Source organism: Pteropus alecto, unplaced genomic scaffold (assembly GCF_000325575.1).
Source record: "Pteropus alecto unplaced genomic scaffold, ASM32557v1 scaffold270, whole genome shotgun sequence".
Taxonomy (NCBI): domain Eukaryota; kingdom Metazoa; phylum Chordata; class Mammalia; order Chiroptera; family Pteropodidae; genus Pteropus; species Pteropus alecto.
This window is the reverse complement of record NW_006430735.1, coordinates 6,303,345-6,330,561: the sequence shown is the minus strand read 5'-3', so window position 1 is coordinate 6,330,561 and position 27,217 is coordinate 6,303,345. Positions and strand designations below refer to the sequence as shown.

General features: G+C 34.6%; 1 protein-coding gene across 3 annotated transcripts in view; it reads left to right on the top strand.

Annotated features, from left to right (window-relative positions):
* CFAP44 (cilia and flagella associated protein 44) overlaps nucleotides 1–27,217 on the top strand; it is a 114,596-nt gene that overhangs the window by 38,178 nt on the left and 49,201 nt on the right. For all 3 annotated transcript variants that reach the window (XM_025051201.1, XM_006905499.3, XM_025051207.1), the window contains 7 exons: nucleotides 13,490–13,654; nucleotides 14,677–14,913; nucleotides 20,581–20,726; nucleotides 21,341–21,611; nucleotides 23,965–24,020; nucleotides 24,181–24,343; nucleotides 25,467–25,597. In XM_025051201.1, coding sequence (XP_024906969.1) covers nucleotides 13,490–13,654; nucleotides 14,677–14,913; nucleotides 20,581–20,726; nucleotides 21,341–21,611; nucleotides 23,965–24,020; nucleotides 24,181–24,343; nucleotides 25,467–25,597 — 1,169 coding nt within the window. The remainder of the gene's footprint in view (nucleotides 1–13,489; nucleotides 13,655–14,676; nucleotides 14,914–20,580; nucleotides 20,727–21,340; nucleotides 21,612–23,964; nucleotides 24,021–24,180; nucleotides 24,344–25,466; nucleotides 25,598–27,217) is intronic.

Sequence of the window (27,217 nt, the reverse complement as noted above, 5' to 3'; positions counted from 1 at the left end):
TGAATAATTGTTTCAAAATAAGTTAAGAAAATAAAAAGTAGGCATAAGAGACCAAAAACCTCCAACATAATTCAAAAGTCATTATAAGCAGTGCTGGCAGTTAGCCCTTGTATTTCTAGTACTTGGGAATTACTAATGTCAAAGTAGATTACTCTCATTTCACAATATATACATGTATCAAATCATCACACTGCATACCTTAAACTTACACAATATTATATCAATTATCTTAATAAAGCTGGGAAAAAGGTAAATTACCATATGTAACTGATATGCTGCCCACTTCAACTGTCTAAATAGCAATAGCTGTTAGCCCCCGCCAGCTCAGAGGACAGGCCTCCTGCCTGCCTGAATACATTAAGCTTCTGCCCATTATTTTTGGTGTTTCCCATAAGTGTGCCTCACCAGCACACACACAACCATAGTCACTACCATGATCACTTTGGTAGCAGAGTGAAGTTACAGAGGAGAGTGGGGCAAATCTCTTGAGCAGTTGTGTTCCAGATAAGATGTGACCAGGTATGAAAGACTGGGCAAGAGATATGTAGAAGGTAGAATTGACAGAACTTGGCAATCTTCTGAATATCTGAAGGTATTTCGAGGTGTCTAAATGTAACCCATTAGTTTCTCTAAGATGTTTTTTGTCCTACTGTAGTCTAGGACCACTGTTCTCTCTGTTACCCAAACCAGAAAATCTTGAAAGTCATTCTAGTCTCTTCCCTACCTCTAATCTCCCTGCCCCTCAGTGATTCACCAGACCATACTGATTATGCATCCTAAACATCTCTTAAGTCTGTCTCCTCTTTATCTTCTTTGTTCCTCATTGTTTCATACATTATGATTTGAACTTGATTTTTGCTTAAAATGACCTCTCTCATCACCTTGGCACTGTATTTTCACACACACACACATCTTTTGCTAATATTTTATTAAGGATTTTTGCATCCAAGTTTATAACAGTGATGATTTTCCCCTTTTGTAATGCTCTTGCCAGTTTTGGAATCAAGGTATTCCTGATTTCATTAAAAAAAAAAAAGGCCTTATTCTTATTCTTCAGACTTGAGTTATTCTTTGTAGGAGGATTTTAAATAATGAGTGGAATTTCAATAGATCTAGAAATGTAAAGTACTAAAAGAAGATAACTCCCAACTCCCAATTTTATACAGAATGGCAGTATCTTTCAAAACTGAAAGTTAAATTGAAAACAAATGTGACTACTTGCATGACGTGAACAAATCCTGTTCCGATGCAGTTTAGGGTTATGTAAATGCTTTAAATGTGAAGGCCCAACAGAATGTCAGGCTCACTTTTCTGCATTTCTCTTATCTCTGGGATCATGTCCCCTCGAGTCTTAACTTTCTTGTTCTTTGAACTTTGACTTTTGTCTCTTCAACTCTGAAAGAATGCCTGCAGTCTAGGATACTGCATTCTGTTTGGCTTCTAGGTCCCATGCAGTAAGTTGGTCAATATCCCTAGGAAAGTTGCAGAGAATGGCTGGCTTCCCTTGCTTACCTTCCTTCTCACTGTAATCGTGCCCTTTAGAGTTGTGGCTGTACTGGTTTCTCTCTGATGTCTTGAACTAGCTGTTTTAGCAAACTTTTCATAATTCACTTTGCTAACATTTTATTAGGAGTTTTCATCTGTGTTCATAAATGAGATTGAGGTGTTTTCTGTCTTTGTAGTTCATCATCAGGTTTGTTATTAAGGTTATTCTCTCTCCTGCGATGAGTTAGAAAATATTCCTTTTTCTATTCTCCTCAAGAGTTTGTGTTATTTTAGAACTTTGAATGTTTGGCAAACTTAGTAGTGGAGTCATCTGAGCATGGGGTAGTTTTTTTAGGTGATTTTAAAGAACTGATTTAATGATTATAGTGATATTTCAGATCTAGTTCTTTTTTTTTATTGACGTATAATTGACATATAACATCATTAGTTTCAGATGTACAACTAATGATACGATACATTATTTGTATATATTGTGAAATTACATACAAATGGACAACAGATCCATAAAAAGATGCTCAACTTCATCACAATAGTCTAGTTAACATCTGCCACCATACAGTTATAAAATTTTATTTCTTGTGGTGAGCACTTTTAAGATCTACTCTTTTAGTAACTTTCAAATATGCAATATGATATTAATAACTATAGTCACCATGCCATATGTCACATACCCATGATTTATGTATTTTATAACTGGAAGTTTGTACCTTTTGACTCCCTTCACCCATTTTGCTCACCCCCCACCTCTGGTAACTACCAATCTGTTGTCTGTAACTATGAGCTTGGTTTTGTTTTGCTTTAAGATTTCACATATTACTGAGAGCATACCTGTCTTTCTATGTCCAACTTATTTCAGTTAGCATAATGCCCTCAAGTTTCATCCATGTTGTCGCAAATGGCAAGATTTTTTTTTCATGGCTGAATAATATTACTATATGTATATCACATTTTCTTTATCCATTCATCTAGAGATGAACACTTAGATTGTTTCCATTTTTTGGCTATTTTAAATAATGTTTGAAATTAGTGTTTTTGTTTTCTTTGGATAAATACCCAGAAGTAGATTACTGGATCATATGGTAGTTTTATTTTTACTTTGAGGAACCTCCATACTGTTTTCCATAGTGGGTGCACCAATTTATGTTCACACCAAAAACACACATGTTCCCTTTTCTCCACATCCTAGCCAGCATTTTTTGTCTTGATAATAGCCATTCTAACAGGTGTGAGGTGATCTCTCATTGTGGTTTTAATTTGCATGTCCCCGATGATTAATTATGTTGAGCATCTTTCTATGTATCAACTTGTTTATTTCCTTTGAATTTTCAAATGTATTGTCTGTAAATTCATAATATCCTAATGGTCACAGGATCTGTAGTGGTTTTCTTTTCATTTTTATATTTGTTAATTGTTCTTTCTCTCTTTCTCTTTTTTTCTCCCTCTTGCTTGCTTAATCTTGCTAGAAGTTTTCAATTTTATTAATGTTTTCAAGGAACTTTTTATTTTATTCTGTTTTATGTTTTTTTTTCATTTATGTTCTTTTAGTATGTTCCTGCATCTACTTTCTTAAGGTTTATTTTGTTGTTTTTTTCTAATTTCATGAAATCGATACTTACATTAATTATTAATCTTCTTTATATACATCTTTTGTGCACCTTACAAAGTTGTAGGCTCTAGTTGCATCCTGTAAGTTTTGATAATGTAGTATTTTCATTATCACTCAGTAAAAAATATTTTCTCAGTTTCATTTTTTTCCCCCTTTGACCTATGGGCTATTTAGAAATATTCTCTTAAAATTTGAAACACATGGAATTTCTAGTTAGCTTTTTATTACTGATGTCTAGCTTAATTGTATTTTAGTTAGAGAATAAACTATATAATTTTAATCTTTTGAAAATGATAAAGGTAAATTTTAGAAATATTCTTCATGTGCTTGAAAAGAATATGTATTCTTAAAAGTCTGTGCAGTTTCTATTAGTGCATGTCTATTATCTTAAGTTTTTATTTGTAGAGTTAAATTGTCTATTGATTTACTATTTGCTCGTTAGAGATGTTTTAAAAATCTTTTGTTTCAATTGCATATTTTTTCCCTTGTTGTTCGATTACATTTTGCTTTCTATATGTTGAAGCCATGCTATTAGGTACATAGAAATTTAAATTGTCAATTTTCTGGTGAATGAAACCTTTATTAGTATGAAGTGACCTTTTCATCTCTAGTGATTATGTTTTAGGTGTGTCATTTGTAAACATTTGGATTTAAAAAATATCCAAATTGATAACCTTTGTCTTTTAGCTAAAGCATTTAGTTCATTTGTAAGTAATGTAATTACTGATATGATTCGAATTAAATTTACCATCTTATATTTTCTTTTTGACCTTTATTTTCTTTATTTTTCTGGCCTTATTTACCTTCTTTTGAAGTGATTTTTAAAAAAATCATTCTACTTTTCCTTCTACTAGTTTGGAAGTTAAATATCTGTTTCTATTCTTTCAGTGGTTACTTTACATTTTAACATGTCCTTAACTCAAGAAAGTTTGATGTTAATTCTTTACTCTCTTCCCAGACAATACAACCACTTCAGGATCTTCCTACCACCTTTCTTCTGGAGTGATATTCTATTGTTGTGTATTTTACAAATAACAATATCTTGTGTGATTTAAAAATATAAATATGTTAAAATCTCACAAGATATATTCAATTAGTGTTTCCTAAGAACTATCCACATGTTGACCACTTCCTTGCTCTTTATTCTTTCTTGCATCTGGAAATATTTTCTTCTGTATAAAATACATTCTTCAGAACTTCTCCTACTGCAGGTTTGCTATCGGTAAATTCTCAGTTTTTATTTTTTTCTGGAATTTTTTTTCATTATTGAGGGATATTCTTTGTTGGCATAGAATTCTAAATAGCAGTAATTTTCTTTCAGCTCATTCAAGATGTCATTCCAATGTCTCCTAGCATCCATTGATTCTGCCACTTGTTGGTGTGATTACTCTTTGAAGGTAATTTGTTTTTTCTGGCTGTTAAGGATTTTTTTCTATGTTTTTGTCATTCAGTCTTATTCTGATGTATTTAGGTGCTTGAATCCATTGATTTGTAATTTTGGAAAAAATTTAGCCAATTTTCTTAATGTTTCTTTTGTTCCCCTACACTTTCTTTCAGACCCTGATCAAGTAGGTATTAGAATTTCTTAGTCTTATTCTTACCCTTTTACTCTCTTAAAAAAAATTCTATTCTGAGAAGAAAAATTTAGAAGGGTGCACATCAACCTCTTAGCATTTGTTGTATCTGTTTGGGGCTGGGGAGAGAAATATAATAGTTAGCTTTGCCTTTATACAAAGTATAATTTTTAACCCTTTTCCTGTTTAGAAAAAAATGCAGCTCAGTGCCAGCTAATTTAATTTTATATAAACACACTCTTTGAGGCTGAAGAAAATCTGACTGGTTTTCAATATGAACATAAAATATAAAAACTGTTTTTGGAGTTATTTCTAAACAGAACTTGTCTCTAATCCTAATATAAGAGAAATGTATACATAAATTGTATCCATCAGATTAATCTTCAGCTAACAACTGTTTGAGAATGACGTTAACATCATGCGTAGAAATGCTACGTTTTCTTGGATTTGACATTTTCAGTGATCGAAAATTACTGTATTTTGTCAATGGAAATACCACTACTAAAAATAGAATGCTATAAATAGAATGATATCATTTGCTTCCTAAGACTATCGATATACTAGAGCGATGTGAAAATAATAAAAGTGAGATATTTCATGGCAAACATTGGGGATAAGGTTAGGACTGCAATCCGTGAGGTATCTTGGGGTAAACACTGTAGCCACAAGTGCCACTGGCAACTATTCTTGGGGCAAATGGGAAATGGGTTAAGAAAGTTTATTAGGAGGACATTGGTTAAAAACATTATGTAAATTTCGAGTGTATAAATCTATGATACATTATCTGTTTATTGCATTGTGTGCTCACCACCCAAAGTTAGTCTTCCTCCATCACTACATATTTGACCTCCTTACCTTTTCATCCTTTCTCATCTTCTCCCTGGCTGGTAACCACCCTTCTGTTGTCTGAGTCTATGAGTTTATTTGTTTGCTTATTTGTTGCTTTCTGTTTCATATTCCACATATGAATGAGATCATATGCTTCTTGTCTTTTTCTGTCTGACTTATTTCACTTAGCCTGATACTCTCAAGATTCATCCATGGTGTCGTAAATGGCAGTATATCATCCTTTTTTACGACTGAGTAGTATTCCACTGTAAATTCGTACCACATCTTCTTTATCCAGTCATCCATTGAAAGACATTTAGGTATTTCCATGTCTTGGCTACTGTGTACAATGCTACAATGACCACAGAGGTACATATACCTTTACGAATAAATGTTTTCAAAACTTTCAAGTAAATATTCAAAAAAGGGATTGCTGGGTCATATTAGGTAGCTCTGTTAAATTTTGAAGAACCTCCATTCTGTTTTCCGTAGTGGCTGTACTGATTTACATTCCCACTAGCAGTGTATGAGGGTTCTTTTCTCTCTACATGGGCTCCAACACTTGTTATTTCTTGTCTTGTTGATGATAGCCCTTCCAACATGTGTGAAGAGGAGGTATCTCATGGTGGTTTTGATTTGTATTTCCCTTATAACAGTGAAGTTGAGCATCTTTTTATGGATCTGTTGGCCATTTGTATATCTTTTTGGGGAACACGACTGTTCAGGTCTTCTGCCCTTTTTTAAATAGGATTGTCTTTTTGTTGTTGCTGAGTTGTATGAGTTCTTTATACATTTTGGATTTCAGCCCGCGTATTGGGAGTATCATTTGCAAATATCTTCTCTTATTCCATTGGTTGCCTTTTTGTTTTGTTGATTGTTTCTTTAGCTGTGCAGAAGCTTTTAGTTTGATTTTGTCCCAATTGTGTATTTTTTCTTTTACTTCCCTTACCTTTGGTATCAAGTTCATAAATCCTCTCTAAGACCAAGGACCATAAGCTTAGTACCTATGTTTTCTTCTATGTATTTTATTGTTTCAGATCTTATATTTAAGTCTTGATTCATTTTGAGTTAATTTTTTTGTGACAGATAGCAGTCTAGTTTCATTCTTTTGCATGTGGCTTTCCTATTTTCCTGGCACAGTTAGTGAAGAAGCTTTCTTTCCTCCATTGTATGCTTTTGGCTCTTTTGTGGAAAATTACTTGCCCATATACATGTGGGTTTATTTCTGGGCTTTCAATTCTGTTCTATTGGTGGCCCGTGTGTCTGTTTTTCTGCCAATACCATACTGTTTTGATTATCGTAGCTTTGCAGAATAATTTTAAGTCAGGGAGTTTGATACTTCCAGGTTTGTTCTTTTTTTTCCTCAAGATTGCTTTGGCTATTTGGGGTCATACAAATTTGAAGAATTTTTGTTCTATTTCTTTGAAAAAATGCCATTGGGATTTTGATGAGGATTGCATCAAATCTGTATATTGCTTTAGGTAATGTGACCATTTTAACTATGTCAATTCTTCAATCCATAAACACAGAATATCTTTCCGTTTCTTTGTGTCTTCAATTTCTTTCAAAGTCTTATAGTTTTCAGTGTATAGGTCCTTCACATCCTTTGCTAAGTTTATTCCTAGGTATTCTAGTCATTTTGTTGCAATTGCAAATGGAATTGTCTTCTTCTTTTCTTTTTTATATTTCATTGTTAGTATATAGGAATACAATGGATCTTTGTATATTGATTTTTGTATTCTGCAACTTTACTGTATTTGTTTATTGTCTCTAATAGTTTTTTGGTGGAGTCTTTAGGATTTTCCATACATTGAATCATGTCATTTGCAAAAAGTGACAATTTGACTTCTTCATTACCAATTTGGGAATAAAAAATAGAATTTGCCTTTTATTTTTTCTCTTGCCTGATCGCTCTGGTTAGGAGTTCCGGTACTATGTTGAATAAATAACAGTGACGAGAGTGGATATCCTTGTCTTGTTCCTTATCTTAGAGGACAAGCTTTCAGTTTTTGCCATTGAATATATTAGCTGAGGATTTGTCATGTTTGGTCTTTATTATGTTGAGGTACTTTCCTTCTATACCCATTTTATTATTTTAATTATAAATGGATGTTGTATTTTGTCAGATGCTTTTTCTGCATCTACCGACATAATCATATGATTTTTATCTTTTGTTAATGTGGTATATCACAACAATTGATCTGCATGTGTTAAACTATCTTTGTGCCCCTGGAATAACCCCACCCTATCATGATGAATTATCTTTTTAATATTACTGTTGTATTCGATTTGCTAGTATTTTGTTTAGGATTTTTGCTTCTGGATGCATTAGAGGTATTGTTCTATATTTTCTTTTTTTGTGTGTTGTCCTTAGCCAAGTTTTAGTATTGGGATAATGTTAACCTCATAAAATGAATTAGTAAGTATTGCCTCTGATTTCATTTTTTGGAAGAGTTTCAGAAGGACAGGTATTGAATCTTTGAATGTTTGGTAGAATTCACTGGTGAAGCCATCTGGTCCTGGACGTTTACTTTCAGGGAGGTTTTTGATGATTGTTTCAATATCTTTACTGTTCAGTCTATTTAGATTTTATAATTCTTCGTGATTCAGTCTAGGAATGTTATATATTTCTAAGAACTTGTCCATTTCTCCTAGGTTATCAAATTTGGTGGTGTATAGCCTTTCATAGTAATCTTGTATAGTACTTTCTGTTTCTGTGGTGTGTTGTAACATCTCTCCTTTCTGATTTTGTTTGAGTCTTTTCTCTTTTGTCTTTAGTGAGTCTAGTCAGAGGTTTGTCAAGTTTATTAATCTTTTCAAAGAATCATCTCTTTGTTGCATTGATATTTTCTATTGTCTTTTCGTTCTCATTTTTGTTTAATTCTTCTCTAATTTTTATTATTTTTTTATTGACTTTGGGCTTCATTCATTCTTTTTTTAGTTCTTTAAGGTGAAATGTTTAGTTGTTTATTTGAGATATTTGTTTCTTGAGATAGGTCTGTAATGCTATAAACTTCCCTTATTACCACTTTTGCTGCATCCTCCAAATTTTTATATGTCATATTGTCATTCTCATTTGTCTCTATGTATCTTTGGTCTCTTATTTCTTCTTTGACCCAGTTGTTGCTTAGTAGTATGTTGTTTAATATCCACATACTTGTGGTTTTCCCAGCTTTCTTTTTTGCTACCGATTTGCAATTTCAAAGGATTGTGGTTGGAGAATATGCTTGGTATGATTTCAATCTTTTAAAATTTGTTGCGGCTAGTTTTGTGCCCCAGCATAGGCTCTATCCTTAAGAATATTCCATATGCACTAGAGAAGAATATATATTCTGATGTTCTGGGATGAAAGCTCTGTAAGTATCGATTATGTCCATTTGGTCTATTGTGTCATTTAAGGCTGATGTTTCCTTACGGATTTTCTGTTTAGAGGATCCATCCATTGTTGTCGATGGTGTACTTAGGTCTCTACTATAACTTTATTTTTGTCAGTTTCTCCTTTTAGTTCTGTTAGTAGTTGCTTTATATATTTTAGCGATCTCAAGTTGGGCACATTTATATTAAGTATTATGTCTTCTTGATGTATTGTCCCCTTTATTATTATAAAATGTCCATCTTTGCCTCTTATTACCTTCTTATTTTGAAATCTATTTCATCTTATATTGGTATGCTACACCCACTTTTCTCTGGGTGTCATTTGCTTGTAGTATCATTTTCCACCCCTTCACTTTGAGCTTTTTTTCTTGCGGCTGAAATGTGTCTCCTGAAGGCAGCAAGTAGTTGGGTTTTGTTTTTTGATCCAATCTGCTACTCTGTGCCTTTTAATTGTGAGTTCAGTCCATTTACATTTAGAGTGATTATTGAAATATTAGGTTTCTGTGTAGCCATTTCATCTTTTTTTTTTTTTTCTGATAGCTCGGTGTCTCCATTGTTTCTTTGTCCTTGTGTTTCTGTCTGTTATTTTAATTCGGTGGTGTTCTCCCTCCTCCCTCCTCTTTCTTCCTCCTTCTAGTATTTGACTCTTCACTGTTTAGCAGGTTGATAAGTAGAGATTTTTCTTTTGTTTTCTAAAAGGTGGTACTGAAGCACAAGATTTTATTTTCTCTTACCTTCTCTACTAGGGCTTCTTGGATCTGTGAGGGGCAGTGTCACCTCAGCTGTGGAGAATGCCCCATATTCCCTGAGGAGGTGGGCTTCCCCTTTATTACTTGGTCTCTTTGGTCTTGGGGAACTACCCCATAGTGAGAAGTGGTGGGCAATGTGTCTCCTGGCCTGCGTGTTCCCAGTGCCACGTTTCTGTGGCCAGAAGCCACAGGCAGAACTGCTCTGTCTGAGTTTATCCAACTGCTTCTACTAGACTCTGCTGTGGGGTAGATGGAGGGAAGCAGGTTTGCACATCTGAAGCTCTGTTCTTTTTAGTAGGCTTAGATGCAGTGAATATAGACCACTTAGGCTGGAAAGTTTTTTCTGCTTTTTCTCAGTCTTGTGAGTGAGTGTTTTACTTCTTGGTGGGCTATAGGAGGTGGGGACCGGGCAGATTCCTGCGTTTGCAGATTTGTCTTGTGGTCGCAGTTTGTAGAATGCTGCCACCCCTTGCACTGCTTCTCTGCCCATTATCCTGGGCTCAGATTCAGTGTGTGCTGGACGCCCAAGCCTGATTTCTGTCTCTGCCCCTCTGGTTTGCCCAATGGGGGCTGCCCCCTGACCCTTCACTGCTATTGCATCTGATGGGGCTGTGACGAGTGCTGGATTGTATCCGTGGCTCCCATCTGTGTCTTCCCTCCTGTCCTGTCTCCCCTTTTTGTTCCAATGTGCAGATATTTCAATGCTCTTATATCTCAGTTATGTTTGAATGTTGAGTAATGAATCCTTTGTTGAATTATAGCCGTCCAACTTGTTGTAACTTCAAGAGGGGAGACCTGGAGGTCCTCTCACACTGCCATATTGCTTATGTCATCCTATAGTATGATTTTATTTGTGGCAATATTTATCTATTACTTTTTTGACTTGAAACTCATAAAATTAAGATAAAAACATTGCTTCTTTGATGCTCTTTTAATTCAGCTATATCACCCTCTCTTTCTTTATATTGCTGTTACCTTTTGATCACCTGGATAATTCTGCAACTTTATTAAAATCTTGAGAATATAGTGATTTTTCTCTTCAAAGTGTGAACAATTCTGAATGATGGTAACACCCTGTGTGTAATTGATTGAACAGCACCAGGCTCTGAGCTTCTTTACTTCCTCATTTTCCGTGGTCTTTACAGCTCATCCATGCACTTTCACAGCCACTCACTGAGCACAGCTACCACTAGTTTATTAGTTTGTGAGGGCTTGCTAATAAAATACAACAGTCTGAGTGGCTTAAACAGCAAATTTATTTTTCACAGTTCTTTAGGCAAGATCAAGGGCTGGTGGATTTGGATTCTTCTGAGGCCTCTCTCCTTGGTTTGCAGACCACCACCTTCTTACCGTGTCCTTACATAGGTATTCCTCTGTGTCCTAATGATCTCTTTTTACAAGGAAACCGATCATACTAGATTAGAGTCCACCCTAATGACATTAATTTAACATAATTACTTACTTAAAGGCCTTTTCTCCAAACACAGTCACATTCTGTATTTAGGACTTCTATTTATGAATTTTTTGGGGAGGACACAATTCAGACCACAACAGTTTGTAAGAACTCAACCTTAAATGTCAGGTATTCAAATAGCTCACATTCTGACTTCAATCCCTCTCTCTTCCACCTTTTTCATTTGGCTACTCCTGCTCCATTTGTTCTCTGATGGCAGGGACCTCTTGTTCATTCACCATTTGCTTTCTCCAACCCATTAGTCCACTCTTGTCTTTACTTCCATATCCAGCTTAAATTTCATAATTATTCATTTCAATAAGGCTCAATAACGCTATTTTATTGCCTTGATCTCTCTTGTCCCTCTGTCTTTTCTTCATCTCCATCTGGCAAAAATCCATCCCTAAATGACCTTAAATGATTTATATTTGCCTATGGTGATCAGCCAAAGGTATCTGGAGATGCTCATATATCAGGGAAGATTAGGTCCTCCAGAATTTAGTGATTCAAATAGCTTTAACGCAATTCATGGGATGGCTCAGCAATCCTATAACACTGTTCTTATCAACTCTATCTTTCACCCACAATGATCATTTACAAACTTCTCCACTCCTCAAAGCTTCAAGCTTCTAACTAGCACTCTCATTCTCGGCATCAACCATTTCATAGCAAAACTAAGAGCCCTCAGGTAGGAACTCTTTCATCTTCCCACCACCAAACATAAAATCCTGTTACCTCTGAGCCCATCTCTTCCTCTTTTCTTCTTTTACAATTAGAGATACTGTCTTCCTTCCTGCTTGAGGCTATTTCTGCCTATTGACCTTTGGATTCCACTCTCTCCTTTTTTCAAGATTTCACACTATTTATTTTTTCTTTCAGAGAAATTTAACTTAACATGTTTACTGGATCACTGGATATGTTCAAGTCTCTCCCACTTACAAAATATAAATTCTTTGATCAACTACTGCTCCATCTTTCTCTTCCTGGTTTTCTCAAGGGGATTGACCATTCCCACAGACTCTATTTTCTTACATCCTACTGTCTCCTTTACACTTTTTTTACTAGTTTCTAGTCTCATTATTCCACCAAATCAGCTCTCCTAAAGACACCAGTGATATCCACCTAACATTTTTATTTTTTATCTTTCAGGACCTCTTAGCATCATTTGATCCAGTTGACCCTTATTTCCTCTTTGAAATACCATTTCCCATTAACTTTTATGACATCATGCTCTTCTGGTTCCCTCCCCTACATCTTGTAATCATTCCTTCCCAGTCTTCCTCACCCAGCCATTGAGTGTTGTTTCTTTAAGGCTCTGTCCCAATCTCTCTTCTCTGTTCTTGTGACCTAGGTGATACTCTCCAAGTCCACAACTTCTTTATAAGCCCAATGTGCCTCAGGATGTTTGCACATGGTATTTCCTTTACATAGCATGCTTCCTCAAACTCTCCCTTAACTCATTGTCTAATTATCTTCTACTCATCCTTCACCTAAAACATAGGTGCCATCTTCTCAGGAAGCTTTGCACAACCTCCTTGCTCTCACAGTACCTCTGCAATGCTTGTTGCAGTTACAATTTACATTTGTTTATATGATTTCTTAAATGATGGGCTCTCCCATTAGAGGTAAGCGCTATAATAACAGAGACAGTACCTCTTTTATTATAATTTTACCTCTAGCACCTTACAAAATGCTGAGTACATAGTAAGTATATAATAAATAACTATACAATAAAATAACTAAATGAATAAACATTTTGAATAAGGTATGTATGGAGTATCGAGATGGGGATTTCCCAACCATGGTTTAAAACATGATTTTGGAGCTCAGAGAGAGGTCCGGCCTAGAGAGATTAATTTGGAATTGCATGTGAGTGGTAACGAAACCTTGAGGTGGCTATAAAATTGTCCAGGGAACGTTTGTGGAGGGAGAGAAGGGAGGAGAGGGAAGAGGACAAAAACTTTGGGAATATCCACATTTAATGAACTCAAGCAGATAGAGAATAATCCATCAAAAGAAGCTGAGACTGTATATGCTATCCACATACTGCAGATTTTCCTTTGCGGTCCTAATTTTAATATTCTGCCATTTGGGCTAACATGTTTCACAACTACATTTTTGTCTCAGGAAATATGTATGACATCTATAAGGAAAACAAATATAAATCTAATTTTAACACTTAACTTTTTAATTAATGATATAATACTTGGTATCAATTGTGTATAGTAATTAATAAGATTGACTTATTACCCACAATAACTGCAGCTGGGAATTAAGTATCTTTCAAAAATAGTTAGTATACGTAGCAATTATATTTCCCCTGGTTTGTAATCCTTTTGAACTATGCTTCTAAAAATTTACCTAAGTGAAAATGATATGTTTAATCTTTGTCTTTTAGCCTGAAAGTACTTTACTGATTATCTGCAAGAATGGCTATATTCTTGAAGCTCCATTTCCAACCATGAAGGAGGAAGAGGAGGGAGATCATAATGTAGTTTCCTATGAAATCAAAGACATGCACATAAAATGTTTCCATTTCTCAAGTGTTAAATCTAAGATTCTGGTATGAGATATCCTTGAAGCATTATCTTCTAATATTTTTTTTTTCTTAGAATATAACATATCCTGTGTTAAGTGCTAAGAAGATACAAAGAAGAATAAGACATAGACCTTGTATTTAAAGTCAGTGGTAAATAAATATTTAAATCACACTGCAAAGAAAATAATTTTAAGGCATGCAGAATAAAGAATATATAGTTCCGATGGAGGAATGAGAGGACAAAAATGACTGCACAGAGGTAACATTTAGTACGTAAAGACTGGGAAGAATTTTGAAAGGATGAAAATGAGGAGGAAGGCCATAAAAGCTGGGAAAACGTCCTGAGGAAATGCTGACTTATTTTTGGTGTTTTGGGGAAATGAAGAATGGACTGATGAAACAGGGATGCAGTTTGTGCAGGGATGTGGCAAGAGTCTGTGACCAACACATGGGGTTCCTTAAATACCAGCCAAGGTGTTTCAGTTTATTTCTTAGACCATTGGGATTCATTGTGAGTGTTTGAGGAAGAGAGTGATATGACAAGATCATATAAATTAGAAAGATGGTTTTGAGGGGTAAACAGGAAGAAGTAAAAGATGGGAGGTAGGGATGCCAGTCTTAGTGACCTTTGGCAATAGCCAGTTGATAGCTGCTGAGGGCCTAAATCACAGTATTACTAGAAATAGAAACAACTTTCCTCATGGACTATTTCAGTCCACATAAATACATGGGCCGACAGTGACAGACTCTGAGGGAAACTGTATTTAGCTTCCTTAGTAAGAAAAAAAATGACAAAATAATTTCTGTAAAACCAGGATCAATTGGGGTAATATAGAAGTAAAATTATTCTAATGATTTAAAATATTTAATGATAAAAATGTATTCCCAAATTAATAATTATTTTAAATGACATTACTTGTTACATCAGAGCTGTGAATTTTTCTAGGACCCTATCTTCCTTCCACTTTCTTTGTCATCCCCAATAGTGTAAATGAATAATTGAATTGCAGCTGTTTGACATCTTCTTAATGTTTCTTTTGCAAAAGAGATTAATAGAAATTGAGAAGAGAAAGAAACAAAAGGAGTTGAAGGAGAAGGAAAAGGAAGAAAGGAGGAAACAGCTAGCAGCCACGATGGGAGAAGATGGAGAAAAGGAATTCCATGAGGAAGAGGAGGAGGAGGAGGAAGAGGAAGAGCCATTACCCGAAATCTTTATTCCATCCACCCCCTGTCACATCCTCTGTGGATTTTACTCTGGACCAGGGAAGTTCTGGGTTTCTTTGGTGAGTAATAATAAATATTTTTTTATCTCAGCCCTAATTCAATATTGTGAATAGTCGTTATTATTATTATTATTATTACTTATTATTTAAGTTAAACTCCCACGTGAATTTATTAAATCCAGACTGTATTAAAGGGCAGTGGTCTGAGAGGAGGGGGACAGTCGGGGGACGAGGGACAAGATGATAAGATGATGGATGGCCATGGGCATCCCAAAGGGGCCCTGGCCTCTCGCGCACCTGGCTCACCCCGTCAGCAGCGCCGCCTTCACTTCACCATGATTCCCAAAGGTGCTGGCGGGGCGAGATGGCCAGAAACACAGGAACAGACGGACAGACAAACCATGTGCTCTGGCCTGCCCCAGTCCCTACACCACACACTGGGCCCTGGTCTAAGGAGGCCCCCAGCCGCCTCGGCCCAATCTGTCCAGGGAAAGGGCAACAAGGAGGAGAGGCGAGGGACCCAGGGTAGCGCGGGGCGCTGGTTGCCAAGGGCCGGAGTGGATGAGGAGGACCAGGAACCGTTAATCCCTTTTCTTATCCTGTGCTGGCTTTGGAGGGACTTCCTGGGGGTGGGTGGCAGCAGAGCTGGCCCCCTGGGTGGGCTTGGCAGGCAGGGACGTGGAGGCCTCCTCCCTGGCGGCAGCGGTGGTGGTGGTGGTGGGGGGGCAGCGATGGGTGGGATGCGAGGGCCTCCGTTGCTGTCCCGGCCTCTGCCACGGGGACAGCTGCTGTTGGGGCCTCACCACTCATGCCAAACTCATTCATTCTTAATTTTCTCTTATGGTAAGACTTCACTTATTAACTACTGTTAAAGATGTGAATTTCGATGAATATGAGTTACATTATTTTTACGTAATCTTAATATCTCTCTTATATTTCTACTTATTATATCTGTTATCATCTATGACGACCATTTATGTTCCAGAAGGTCAAAGGGGAAAAGAATCGAAGGTAGAAGGGCAAAAGGCTAAGGAGGTTTTCTGGCCAAGTTTGTTTCTTTTAAATTTTGAAAAGAAATTTTAGTATTTTGAAAATAACGGCAGTTCTATCCAGTAGACTTTTGCTTACATTTTATCTATAGTTATGATGTTTGGCCATATGGAAGTCTGGGAAGATGACTGTTTTTAGATGACCACGTTGCCATCCTGAACAAAATTGGGACTAGGCTACAAAAGAAGAATAGAAAAATAGATACTGGGGAGACAAGTACCAGGGACTGTCACAATGATGTGACAATTACATCCTCTTATTATATATTCTAGTCTTATAAAACATTTTATTGATCTCCTGCAAAGCAAGATTTCGTTTATTATAAATTTGTCACAAATTTCAATTCCATTCAAAAAAAAGTAATAATTGACATAAAAGTATATGGGAAAGATTATTACTAAATCATAACTGGTCCAGGTCTCTGGCCAGGCCAGGACACTGGCTAGCTAAGGACTATTGTTATAGGGAGCGATGAGAGTTAACCTCTTCCCTCTTCAACTTTTCCTAATATATCTTTGATAGCAACATCTAAGGAGACAAGAAGAATAGAAAGTAGTGATGGAGGCAACTTAGAACTTCATTTTATTAATGCCTTTACCCTTCGTCTTCTCTGTTTTATGACACAATTATTAATGGCTACTCTCGTGAGGGGTTCAAGGGGTAAAGGGATAAATAAGACATGGTTCCCGTCCTCAGGAAGTGTCCTCATAATCATGTGGGAGAGAGGTACCGAAACAACTGTAATATAATGTAATAGAGTTCTAGTCTCCTTGAAACATATATGTAAAAATTATGCTTTAACATATTTACTGCTTACTCTAAGAGTTGCAAAAATAAATATCACCTGGGTCATACTTACTCTAAAACTATATTTTTTGTTCATCTGAAATTCAAATTTAACTGAGCATCCTGTATTTAAAATCTTTTCCCCAGTTTTACTGAAATATAATTGACATATAGCACTGTGTAAGTTTAAGGTGTACGGCATAATGATTTGACTTACATATATGGTGAAATGATTATCACAATAAGTTTAGTTAGCATCCATCCTGTATTTTTATTTGCTAAATATGGAAACTTACTTATTCTACCATTCTAAGTCATCTACCCAACCACCCTATAAAATAATTGCTTTTATTTGCATTTTACATGAGAGGAAACCAAGGCATAGAGAGGTTAAATAACATATCCAAGGTCACATATGAGAGATGGAACCAGGATCTGGACTCAGGCAGTCTGGGTCTAGAGTCCATGCTCTTAACCATTAAACTACACCTGCCCATAAGTTTAAGGTATAGAGGCAGTGACTCTAACCCGGCTTGATCCGCTTACTTGCCAACTTTGTGCCTACACATAAGCAGATGCTGTAGAACACCAATCTTATATTGAAGTCATGACCACAGATCTCAAATTAGTACTCACACTGCAGGCTGGTTCTACTGCCCAGCCATGTCCACTTTCCTACTTTCCAAATTATTGCTTTAATCCTTTCTTCTCCTCAAGCATTTCGTACCTTCTCTCACTTTCTATTGACAACCTCATCTCACATTTTACTGAAAAAAATAAAATAAAAGCAATCAGATGGAATTTCCTTATCTTGTCTCAATCAGATCTAATGCTCTAGAGGGATCCATACAAGTTTTATCTACTTTGCCTATTGCTACAAATCGTTAGTGGTCCCCTGCAACTTTCCAAGGACACACTGTTTCAGATGGCCTTTTGACCTCATCCCTTCTCAGTTTCTCAGAGATTTTGCTCCTGAAATAAGCCATCTGGTCTTATATAATCATCAGCTTCTCTCTGTTTACTCAGTTCTTATCATCAGCACATACACATGCTCTAGGACTTAAATTTTTTTCCCCTTAACCTCTCTTTCTTCCCCTTGCCTCCCCCCACCCCCGCACCTTACTGCTCCTTTGTAGGAAAACTTTCAATAGTTTTTGTCGTCATCGACTTCAACTTTAACCTCCTGTTTGGTCCTTAACCCATTCTAGTTGGGCTTCTAACCCCACCACTTCACTTCATCAGAGATTTCCATATTGCCAAGCTCAGTGGTCATTTCTCTGTTCATTTGACCTTTCAGAAATATTTGATAGCGCTGACCCTCCATCCTTCTAAAACACTTTCCCTGGCTTCTGAGACATGACAGTGTACTGATTATTTCTTTTTAGCCTCTTTTGCTGGCTTCTCATTTGCTGAACAAGGTTGAAATTTGAAGTATTCTAGGATGTGCTCTTGGACCCCTTCTTTCTTGCTAGGTGACTTCCTCTAGTCCCATGGCTTTAAATATCAATTATGTGCCAGTGAATCTCAAATTTTTCTCTATTCTTGACTTCTCTAATATTCAGACTTGTATATCTATCCAACTTGACATCTCTCCTTGGCACCTCAAAATTAACATATCCAAAATATAACTTTTAAACCATACTTGTCTCATGCAAACCTACTCTATCTCAGTAAATGAGACAAGCATCCATCTACTTACTAAGAAAAAACTCAGAGTTGTTAATGATTCTTCTCTTTCCTTTGCCTTTGATACCCTTATTTTCAAAGTATGTCTCTTATAAGCAGCTTATGGTTAGGCTTCTTTTTTAATTCTGTAGGATGATCTTTGTTTTTATTTTAATAGAGTACTATATCCAATTACATTAAGATTAAATCTACCATCTTAGTAATTATTTCTTTTTATCACACCAATTCTGTGTTCTTTTTTCCACATTCTATTGGATGATTAAGGTAGTTTTTTCCCCCAAGTTTCCTCCTGTATTAGGTTATTAGTTATACATTTTTAAAATTCTTTTAGAAGTGATCCCAAAGATCCTAATATGCATCCTTAATATAATTTGATATAAATTTATTCTTTAGTTCCAGAGGATAAAAGATCTTAGAGCACTTTAATGCCAGGTATCCTCCCTCTCCCCTCATTATGTGTTTTATTTTTATATATGTATTTATGTCCCCCCAAAGCATTTTACTATTGTTTTTACTCTTGATATCATTTTGGTTTATCCTTTTTCTTGATATTACTTTCTTTCTATATCTTTGTAATTACATCTTCTGCCTAAAAGATAGACTTTGATATTTTCTTTGGTGTAGGTATGTTAGTGATAGAATCTCTATCTATCAAAACAATCTCTAGAGTGTTTTGGTTTGGTTTCGTTTGGTTTGGTTTTAAAGTGTCTATTTTGCCTATTTAAAAATTTTTCTGGATATATTTTCTTTTCAAAACTTTGATATCTTTTTGTTACATTTTGTCTTTTATTCTGCCAGCTGCATCTTTTTATTATTTCTTTGAAACCTAATGTATCCTTTTTCCTCTGGTTGTTTTTAAAGTTTTGTGCTAAAAAGTGTAATTTCTTCACATTTATCTTGCTTGTGGTTCACAGCATTTCTTGAATTTTACCGTATTTTTATTCCGTTTTATAAAATACTCAGCCATTACCTACCACAGTATTGATTCTGGGCCACCATTTTACCCTCTCCTGGGGTTCCAATTTTACGTATGTAACCTTTATCACTATGTCTCATATGTATCTTACATGCCTTTTTTTTTTTTGGTATTTTTCATCCTTTTCTCTTTCCTGCTTTAGTCTGTTCTTTTCTAATCTCTATCCCAGCTTTATAATTCTATCTTTAGCTTTGTCCAGTTGCTTTTAAACCAATCTATTGAATTTTAAATTTCCATAATTTTTTGGTTCTAGAATTTTTATGTTTTCCATTTACTTTTTTATAGATTCCAGTTGACTTCTAAAATTTTCTATAGTGCCTTCAAATTTCTTAAATATATTAATCATAGTTATTTTGAAGTCTGTTTTGTTTTTTTTATCAATAAATGTTTATTGATGATTAACAGAGATGTGAATAGATGAGCAGATGATATATAGCCTGTTTTTTAACATGGTAGCATTCCAGAGGCTACCATCTATTATTAGTGATGTAGGCAAACAATTTTTGTCAGTGTATTTTATTTAAGGAGATTTTCCATTTGTCTACCAAGCAAGTATAACTTTTGTAAGTCAAACACAATTACACCATTAAAACAGGACAGCCATGAGAGCATTGCTTGTTAAGGATGCTTGCAAATACCGAAAATACCATGGCATTCAAAACCTAAATGTCAGAGAGAGCATTAGAGAGGCAAAAGCAAGAGTCTTTTTGAAATGCAATCCATTTAGAAAACACCTCTATCAATACCTCTTGTGATTTTGTTTCTTTGATCTGTTTTTTCTTTTGATTATCAATCAAGTCTTGTCTTCGGTAATATGCCTAGTTTTTTAAATTGAATGTTAGACCTTGTATGTGAAAAACTGTAGCACTAGCTCAAGTCTCTCTGTGTATAAATCCTGGAGATTTATTTTTGGTTTTGGAAAGCAGCTAGTAATCTTAGATCACTTTCATCATTGAGATGACTTGAAATTAGGCTTCACTTCCTGTGAAGACCAGTCCATTTCTCATTTACTCGTTTGCACCCTACACTGACCTATAAAACTCTATTGTTAAATACTACTTATTCAGAATAATACTTGAAATAAAATGGAATTCAGTAGGTAGTCAGAAGTGATCTTTCTCCTATACCTCTTTTATGTTTAAAAATTTGAAATAATCAAAAATTTCTCATGTGGTCATATGTGTCTTATACACAAGTATCACCTTCTATGTTATTTATCTCTTTTCCAGGATGGCTATGATGCTGGTTTTCTTTATCACTGTGAGTTCCCTACATATGACAAAAACAGTGATATCACAGAAAAGAAAGATGAACCTTTTGATTTCCGTTTTCTTGAGGATACAGAGGATAATCCCATTCATACTATCACTTTCAGGTGAACAGAATTTCAGAAAGCTTTAAAGAACTATAACTCATTAGTGTCTATATTTTAGTCCATTATGAACATTGTCAATTTTTAAAGATCTGTCCAAATATAGGGGTACTCAAACCATGCAAAATCAATTAAAGGAATAAATAGTATCAAAGCTAATCCTAAAATTATTTCAATCCCCTCTATCAAATATTCTGTCAAAATTTCTGTTTATTACACAGTTAAATTGTATAGATTTACTCTCAGTTACTTAGGAGAATTCTACTGTGCGGTCGGATAATGAAAGTTTAGGGTTACAGTGATTCTGGAGAAATGAATTGAATTATTAGTCCTTTAATAATTGTGAATTAAGCATGTATGTGAGTCATTCTTTTGCAGACCAAATATAATAGCTCTAACTTTCAAACTGGTTTCCCCCCCACCCCCACTACCCTTTTGTATCAGTTTTCTAGGGCTTCCATAGTTTGTTACGGCTTTAACATGTAAATTTCGAGGGGGACAAAATTTAATCCACAACACATTTGTTATTAAAAATTTAGTCATTTTTAAAATAAGTTAAAATTAAACATTATTTTTAGATTAATATGAAAACAATTCACTGTCTTTTTGTTTCATAGTATTAACCAAGATATGATGTTTTGTGGAATGCAAGATGGAGCAATTCGAGTCTATATCCTAAATGAGAATGATCTTTCATTGAAAAATATGGAGAACTACTGGCACTTTAATATACATGACAGTACTTATGGATGTATTAAAGGCATTTCTACTAGCTTTGATGACCGTTTTTTGGTGACTGCTGGAGCAGATAGTAATATTTTTGTTTTCAGCATTTTTCCTGAATTTGAGTTAAGGAAAGGCATCAAAGCCAAAGTGCCATCTGCCAGGGTATGTAACTAACTCATAACAATAACAACAAAAATGCTTTACTTAAAAATAGTGATGTTAAAATTGCTCATATTCTTTAAAAATTGAAAACTATTTAGACACATTTACCTTGTAATCTAATCTTTCTACCAGTATTATAATTTTGACTTACTGGTGCCTCTTTTTCAAATATTAAAGGCATTGAATTCTACTTATTACTAAAGGTACAGAATCCCCCAAATTAAAAAGACTGTGTCAATTTTTCTGTATTAATCACTTTTATTGATCAAAGTTTGCTTTCAAAATGCACATTTTTTTCAGATATATATTTTGCTTTTCATTTATTCATTCATTTATTGAAGGGGCATATGTAAAGTATACACCATAATTTGTGCCTTTGAAAGGAGTTGTAAAAATACTGTTGTTAGTAGTATTAGCATATGACAATATGGATCATGATTAAAGATTCCGTTAAATTATTCTATTCTTAGGGATATTTACATTGTTGGCTTTGTGATGAAGATTGAGGATTCAGATCCCCAAGTTATATCCTTTTGTCTTGTCACAGGACCTGAATATTTTATTATTAAAGTGGTTCCCTTATATAAAATTATTAATAACTGTTGGAATTGCTCCTAAGGAATAAGGAATTAGAAAGACCATAATGAAAATTCCTATGAACACATTGGCTTCTCACTTAACAGATAACCAACTTCAAAAGATCAAAAAATGTGGGGAAGAGTTGAATAGGTAGATTTTAATTTCTATTAATAGCAAAATTTGGAGAATGGACTGCTGTCTGAAGAGGTCCAGCTCAGGAAGAGGAATTATAGAATAAAAAGTTTATGAACAAGAAGAAAACCGAGTGCCAGCTCTCTCTATGGAAACCAATATTGGAAACCCATTCTGTATTTCTATAACAGTGTGCTTTTATTTATGACTGCAATCAACATTTCTTAAGTCACCGAAGCAGATTCTGCTTTTAAGAGGGCAAAATCAGAAAGAATTGAATAAACAAAAAGCTTTTCACAGGACCTGAATTTTCTATTATTAAAGCCCTGCATGGGTCCGAGGTTTCTACCTTACTGTACTTTAGAATCAGCTAGGAAATTCTTAAAAGTACAGATGCCTGAGCCCTACACAAGAGCAATAAAACCAGGATCTCTGAAGGTAAGACCCAGACATCAGTATTTTATAAAACACTCTCCTGTGATTCTAACGTGCAGCCAGGATTGAGAACAATTGGCATATATTTCAGAATTGTTGAAAATACCTTTGTTTAACTCAAACTTACTGTAAACAGCTGAGGCCAGGAGATCCTGGAAGTCGTACTGATTTGGAAGTCGTACTGATTTTATTGCTCTGAGCAATAAAAGAAAAAAATAAGTACAATTCAAGTTATGTCCTAAGTGATTACCAGTAACTACAATGTATTAACCATCACTATCTCTTACATTTGTCATGATTTATGACTTCTTTTTACTAAAGTCATTATAAACCTATCATATAAAAATATGTAGTTACACTTCGTATATATAAAGACTAGTGCTGTAACAAAACAACTTCATTAAAAGAGAGTCTTTGTTTCAATGAATGTCATCAAAAGAGACCTATCTGTTATAAAAGAGAATAGAGAATAAACAAGTTGAATTTTACTGAAGAACTTATTAGCTAGCAAACTAATCTTTGTTTAGTTCACCAGGTTATAAGTCCTCTTCCTTTACAACCTAAGATATTTTACAGCACGGCACCTGAATAAATGAAGTTCTTCGAAGTAATTTCTTCATAGTACCCTTTAATTTAAACTGATTTTTAAGGCGAGATTTATATTTCTGATTTCATCTTTCTTAAAAAGGGGGATTATCTTATTCTGTGCATTTCCCACTGTATGTCTTCATTTGGTAAGGTCAAGTGAAATGCTTACTAAAAAATTTAAGAATATATATCTTTAAAAACCTTCCTAGCACACACATGGAGTAGTTTTGGGGAATTATGCATATATAAAAAGGATATGCTAAAAAAAAAAATACCCAGCATTTTAAAATAAGTGGTGCAGAAAATTTTTGTGTGTATTCTTTGATAATAACACATGAATATTAATAATTTGCATTTTGAAGGGCAATATGGGGATATTAACATTTTGCATACATATGATTAAGTTTCAAGACTTTCTCCACCCCTTTGAATGAAGCAGAAACAAATAAGTTTAGTTAACTGCAATATTGTCCTTAGTTTATTTTTTGTGAAAATACTTTTCAAGCATATAATTGCTAAAAATTGGCAGGGGAAAAAAAAACCCCTCAATTTACTTTTAATTAGGTGTTTTAAAGGAAATTAGTTTTAAAGGACTAATTTTTTACTCCCCTTCTTACAGTTTGGAATTGAAACAGAGCCAATTCCAGAAGATATTGAAGATCCCAAAGCCTACAGGTATGGAAATTTTCAATAAATACCTATGAAGTCTGAACTTTTTGCAAAACAAACCAACATTTTATGGAAACTGACAAAGCAAAATGAATTTCCAAATATTTGAATACTAATTTTCTCTTTGCTATATCTGTAGTTTATCCTTTTAAATTTCTGTTTTCAGTATTGAGGATGCCAGAAAAAAAAGAGAACATGACAAATTAATGAAAGAGGTGGAAGAAATAAAGGCGGGGAAGAGAGAACAGCTCAGAGCTTTGAGGAATGAGTTTCAGAAACTACTACAAATGAATGAAGAATTACCCGAGCATATGCAGTTTAAACGAACAGTAAGTCTAAAATAAATTTGATTTTAATTTTAACATATGCTATTTCTAGTTCAAAACCAAGTACTATTTGGCCGATAGGTATGAATTCTTAAAATCATCTTTAAGCTTCACTTTTTAATCTGGCCAGTCAATATGTTGGCAGCAGCTAAACTACTGTAGAACTTGTCATACAACTTGGTTGGGATACAGATAAACCTCTTTATTTCTGGATTTAGCTACCTTACTAAATCTGTGGTTTGCCTAGTCCTATAATTCTAGAGGCATTTAACCAATTTCAAATAAAAAATGCTTTGGTGAAATCATAATGGTTAACTCATATTGGTTAAAAGATGTTTATGCTATTTTACCAAGAAAAAAGTTGACATTTGCAGAATTCGGGTGACATAATTAAAAATAAAGAATAACTGAGGCAAGTTCTGTGGCTAAGCACTTTATGCACATCATTACTTAAAACACAAGCACCTCTGGAAAGAATAATTACTACTTCCAATTTGATGTGAAGGAAGGCCCTGGCATTTTTACAGGGGTGAAGGTAAGAAACATGAGGCTGCTAAGTATCCTTATGGGAAATAAGCCCCCTTGGTGAAGGATATTGATCTGGAACTTGGTGATGTTAAGAAGATGACAAAGACTTTGCTTTCTTTCCTGAGTAGAGTCATATGGGAGATGTTCAGCTAATGATCAACTGTCATGAACTTCTGTCCTGTGCCCCCATGGTTTTGTAGTAGTTAGTTGCTTTGGAGTAAAGGGAATATATATTTTAAACTTTGTAAGGGAAGCATTTTTTTTTTAACTTTGTACGTTCTTTAAATATTCTAGCATTCATTATTTTTACTGTGAAGAAAATCTTTTAATATGTATCTTTATTTGCACTGTTCATTTCTGAGAACACGTTTTCATGTTTTGTGGAAGATTAAAAGTATGTTATTCCTTTCTAGAATGGAGAGAGTTTAAAATATTTGGGAGAGAGTTATGCTGCATAAAATTTTGAATATAGAACTTAAAAAATATGTATGTGTAAAATAAGGTCATAGAACTTAAAAAATATGTATGTGTAAAATAAGATCGATGAATTACATTGATAAAAGTACCCATTTTGATGAACAAATCCACTTATCTGCAGGATTTTGATCTAGATTCCAAAATTCGTGCTGAGATTAACAGAAAAACAGTTCATAAAATTCAACAAGTGGAAAAGGAATTAGCTTGGGAAAAAGAGAAACATCAACTTGGCCTAATGAAGCTACAGAATAGGTAAGATCCATATTTCTTGCAAGTTAAGATGTTTGAGAGCATATTTGAATAAAGTAGTTTATAGTGGCTTAATCAAAGTGGTCAAATTAAAGGTTTCTTGAAATATGCACTAACACCTGAGATCTCAAGGAATCCTCTTGTCACTCCTACTGATATTTTCCTGAGCTTTCTACTCATTCCTTCCTAGTTTAAATCTGAGAAATTTGTTTAACAGATTTTTTACAAACCAAATTATGTGATACATATTTACTTTTCATTTTTGACAAATTATTTTTTATCTAATTAATTCTACAGCATGCCCATATTTAAAAAAATCAAAAATAAAATGTTACCAAAGGACTTATAATAAAAGACGACTGTCAACTGTCTAATCCCTCTCATGTACCAATTTGACTTCTCAGGGGAAATTTCTTTTCTTTGCCTTTTTGAGATGTAATTTATACACAGTAAAATGCATAAATCTTAATTTAACAGCTTGATAAATTTCTACAGATAAATAAACACATGTATCTGCTACCCAAATTAAGAACACTTACAGTACTCCAGAAAGTTCCCTCATGAGCCCTCCCAGTAAAAATTTACTCTCCAAAGATTAATGTTTATCACCATAGATTAGTTTTGTCTGTGAACTTCCTATAAATTAAATGTTGCAGTATGAACTCTTTGGTATCTGACTCCTTAGTATCATACCTAAGGTTATCTGTGTTGTTGTAGATATAAGTAGTTCATTCTTTTTCACTGACTTGTAATATTCTATTAAATGGTTATACTACAATTTAATCATTTAATTGTTGATAAATAGTTGTTTGTTATATTCTTTTGGCTACTATGAATAATGGGGCTATGAACATTCTTGTGCATATTTTTTGGTGGACATAAGCACTTATTTTTGTTTCCTGTGTAACCAGGAGTGGAACTGCTGCTGGGTCATAAGTAACAGTTTTCCAAAATGGTTCAACCATTTTATACTCTGACAATCACTACATGAGAAATTGAATTGAGCCCCATTAAATTAGTTTCCTAGGGCTTCCATAACAAAGTACCTCAGACAGATCTGGAAGTTCAGAATCAAACTGTTGGCTAAGTTTATTTTTTCTGACTCTGTCTTATGCCTCTTTCTGAGATTCTGGTGGTTTTCCAGCAATCTGTGGTGTTTCATAGCTTGTAGATGCATCATTGCAAATTGTCTGCCTTCACATGGTGTACTCTCTGTGTCCCTCCATATAATCATCCCTTTGTGTGTGTCCAAATTTCCTCTTTTTATAAGTACACCAGCCATGTTAGGACCTACTCTAATGATCTTATTTCAATTTGATAACCTCTGTCAAGACCCTGTTTTGAAATATGGTTATATTCTGAGGTACTGGTGTTTAGGACTTCAACATCGTTTTTGGGGACACAATTAAACACATTACATTCATACTTTTCATCACGTGGTATTATCAGTTCTTTAAATTTCAGCCATCTGTAAGTGTATCTCAGGGTGGTTTAAATTGGCATTTTCTTGATGAGCGATGACTTTTATCCCATTTTCCTGTACTTATTGATTATTTGTATAGTCTTTTGTTAGGTGTTCGTTCAAGTCTTTTGTTCATTTTAAAAATTGGGTTGTAGGAATTA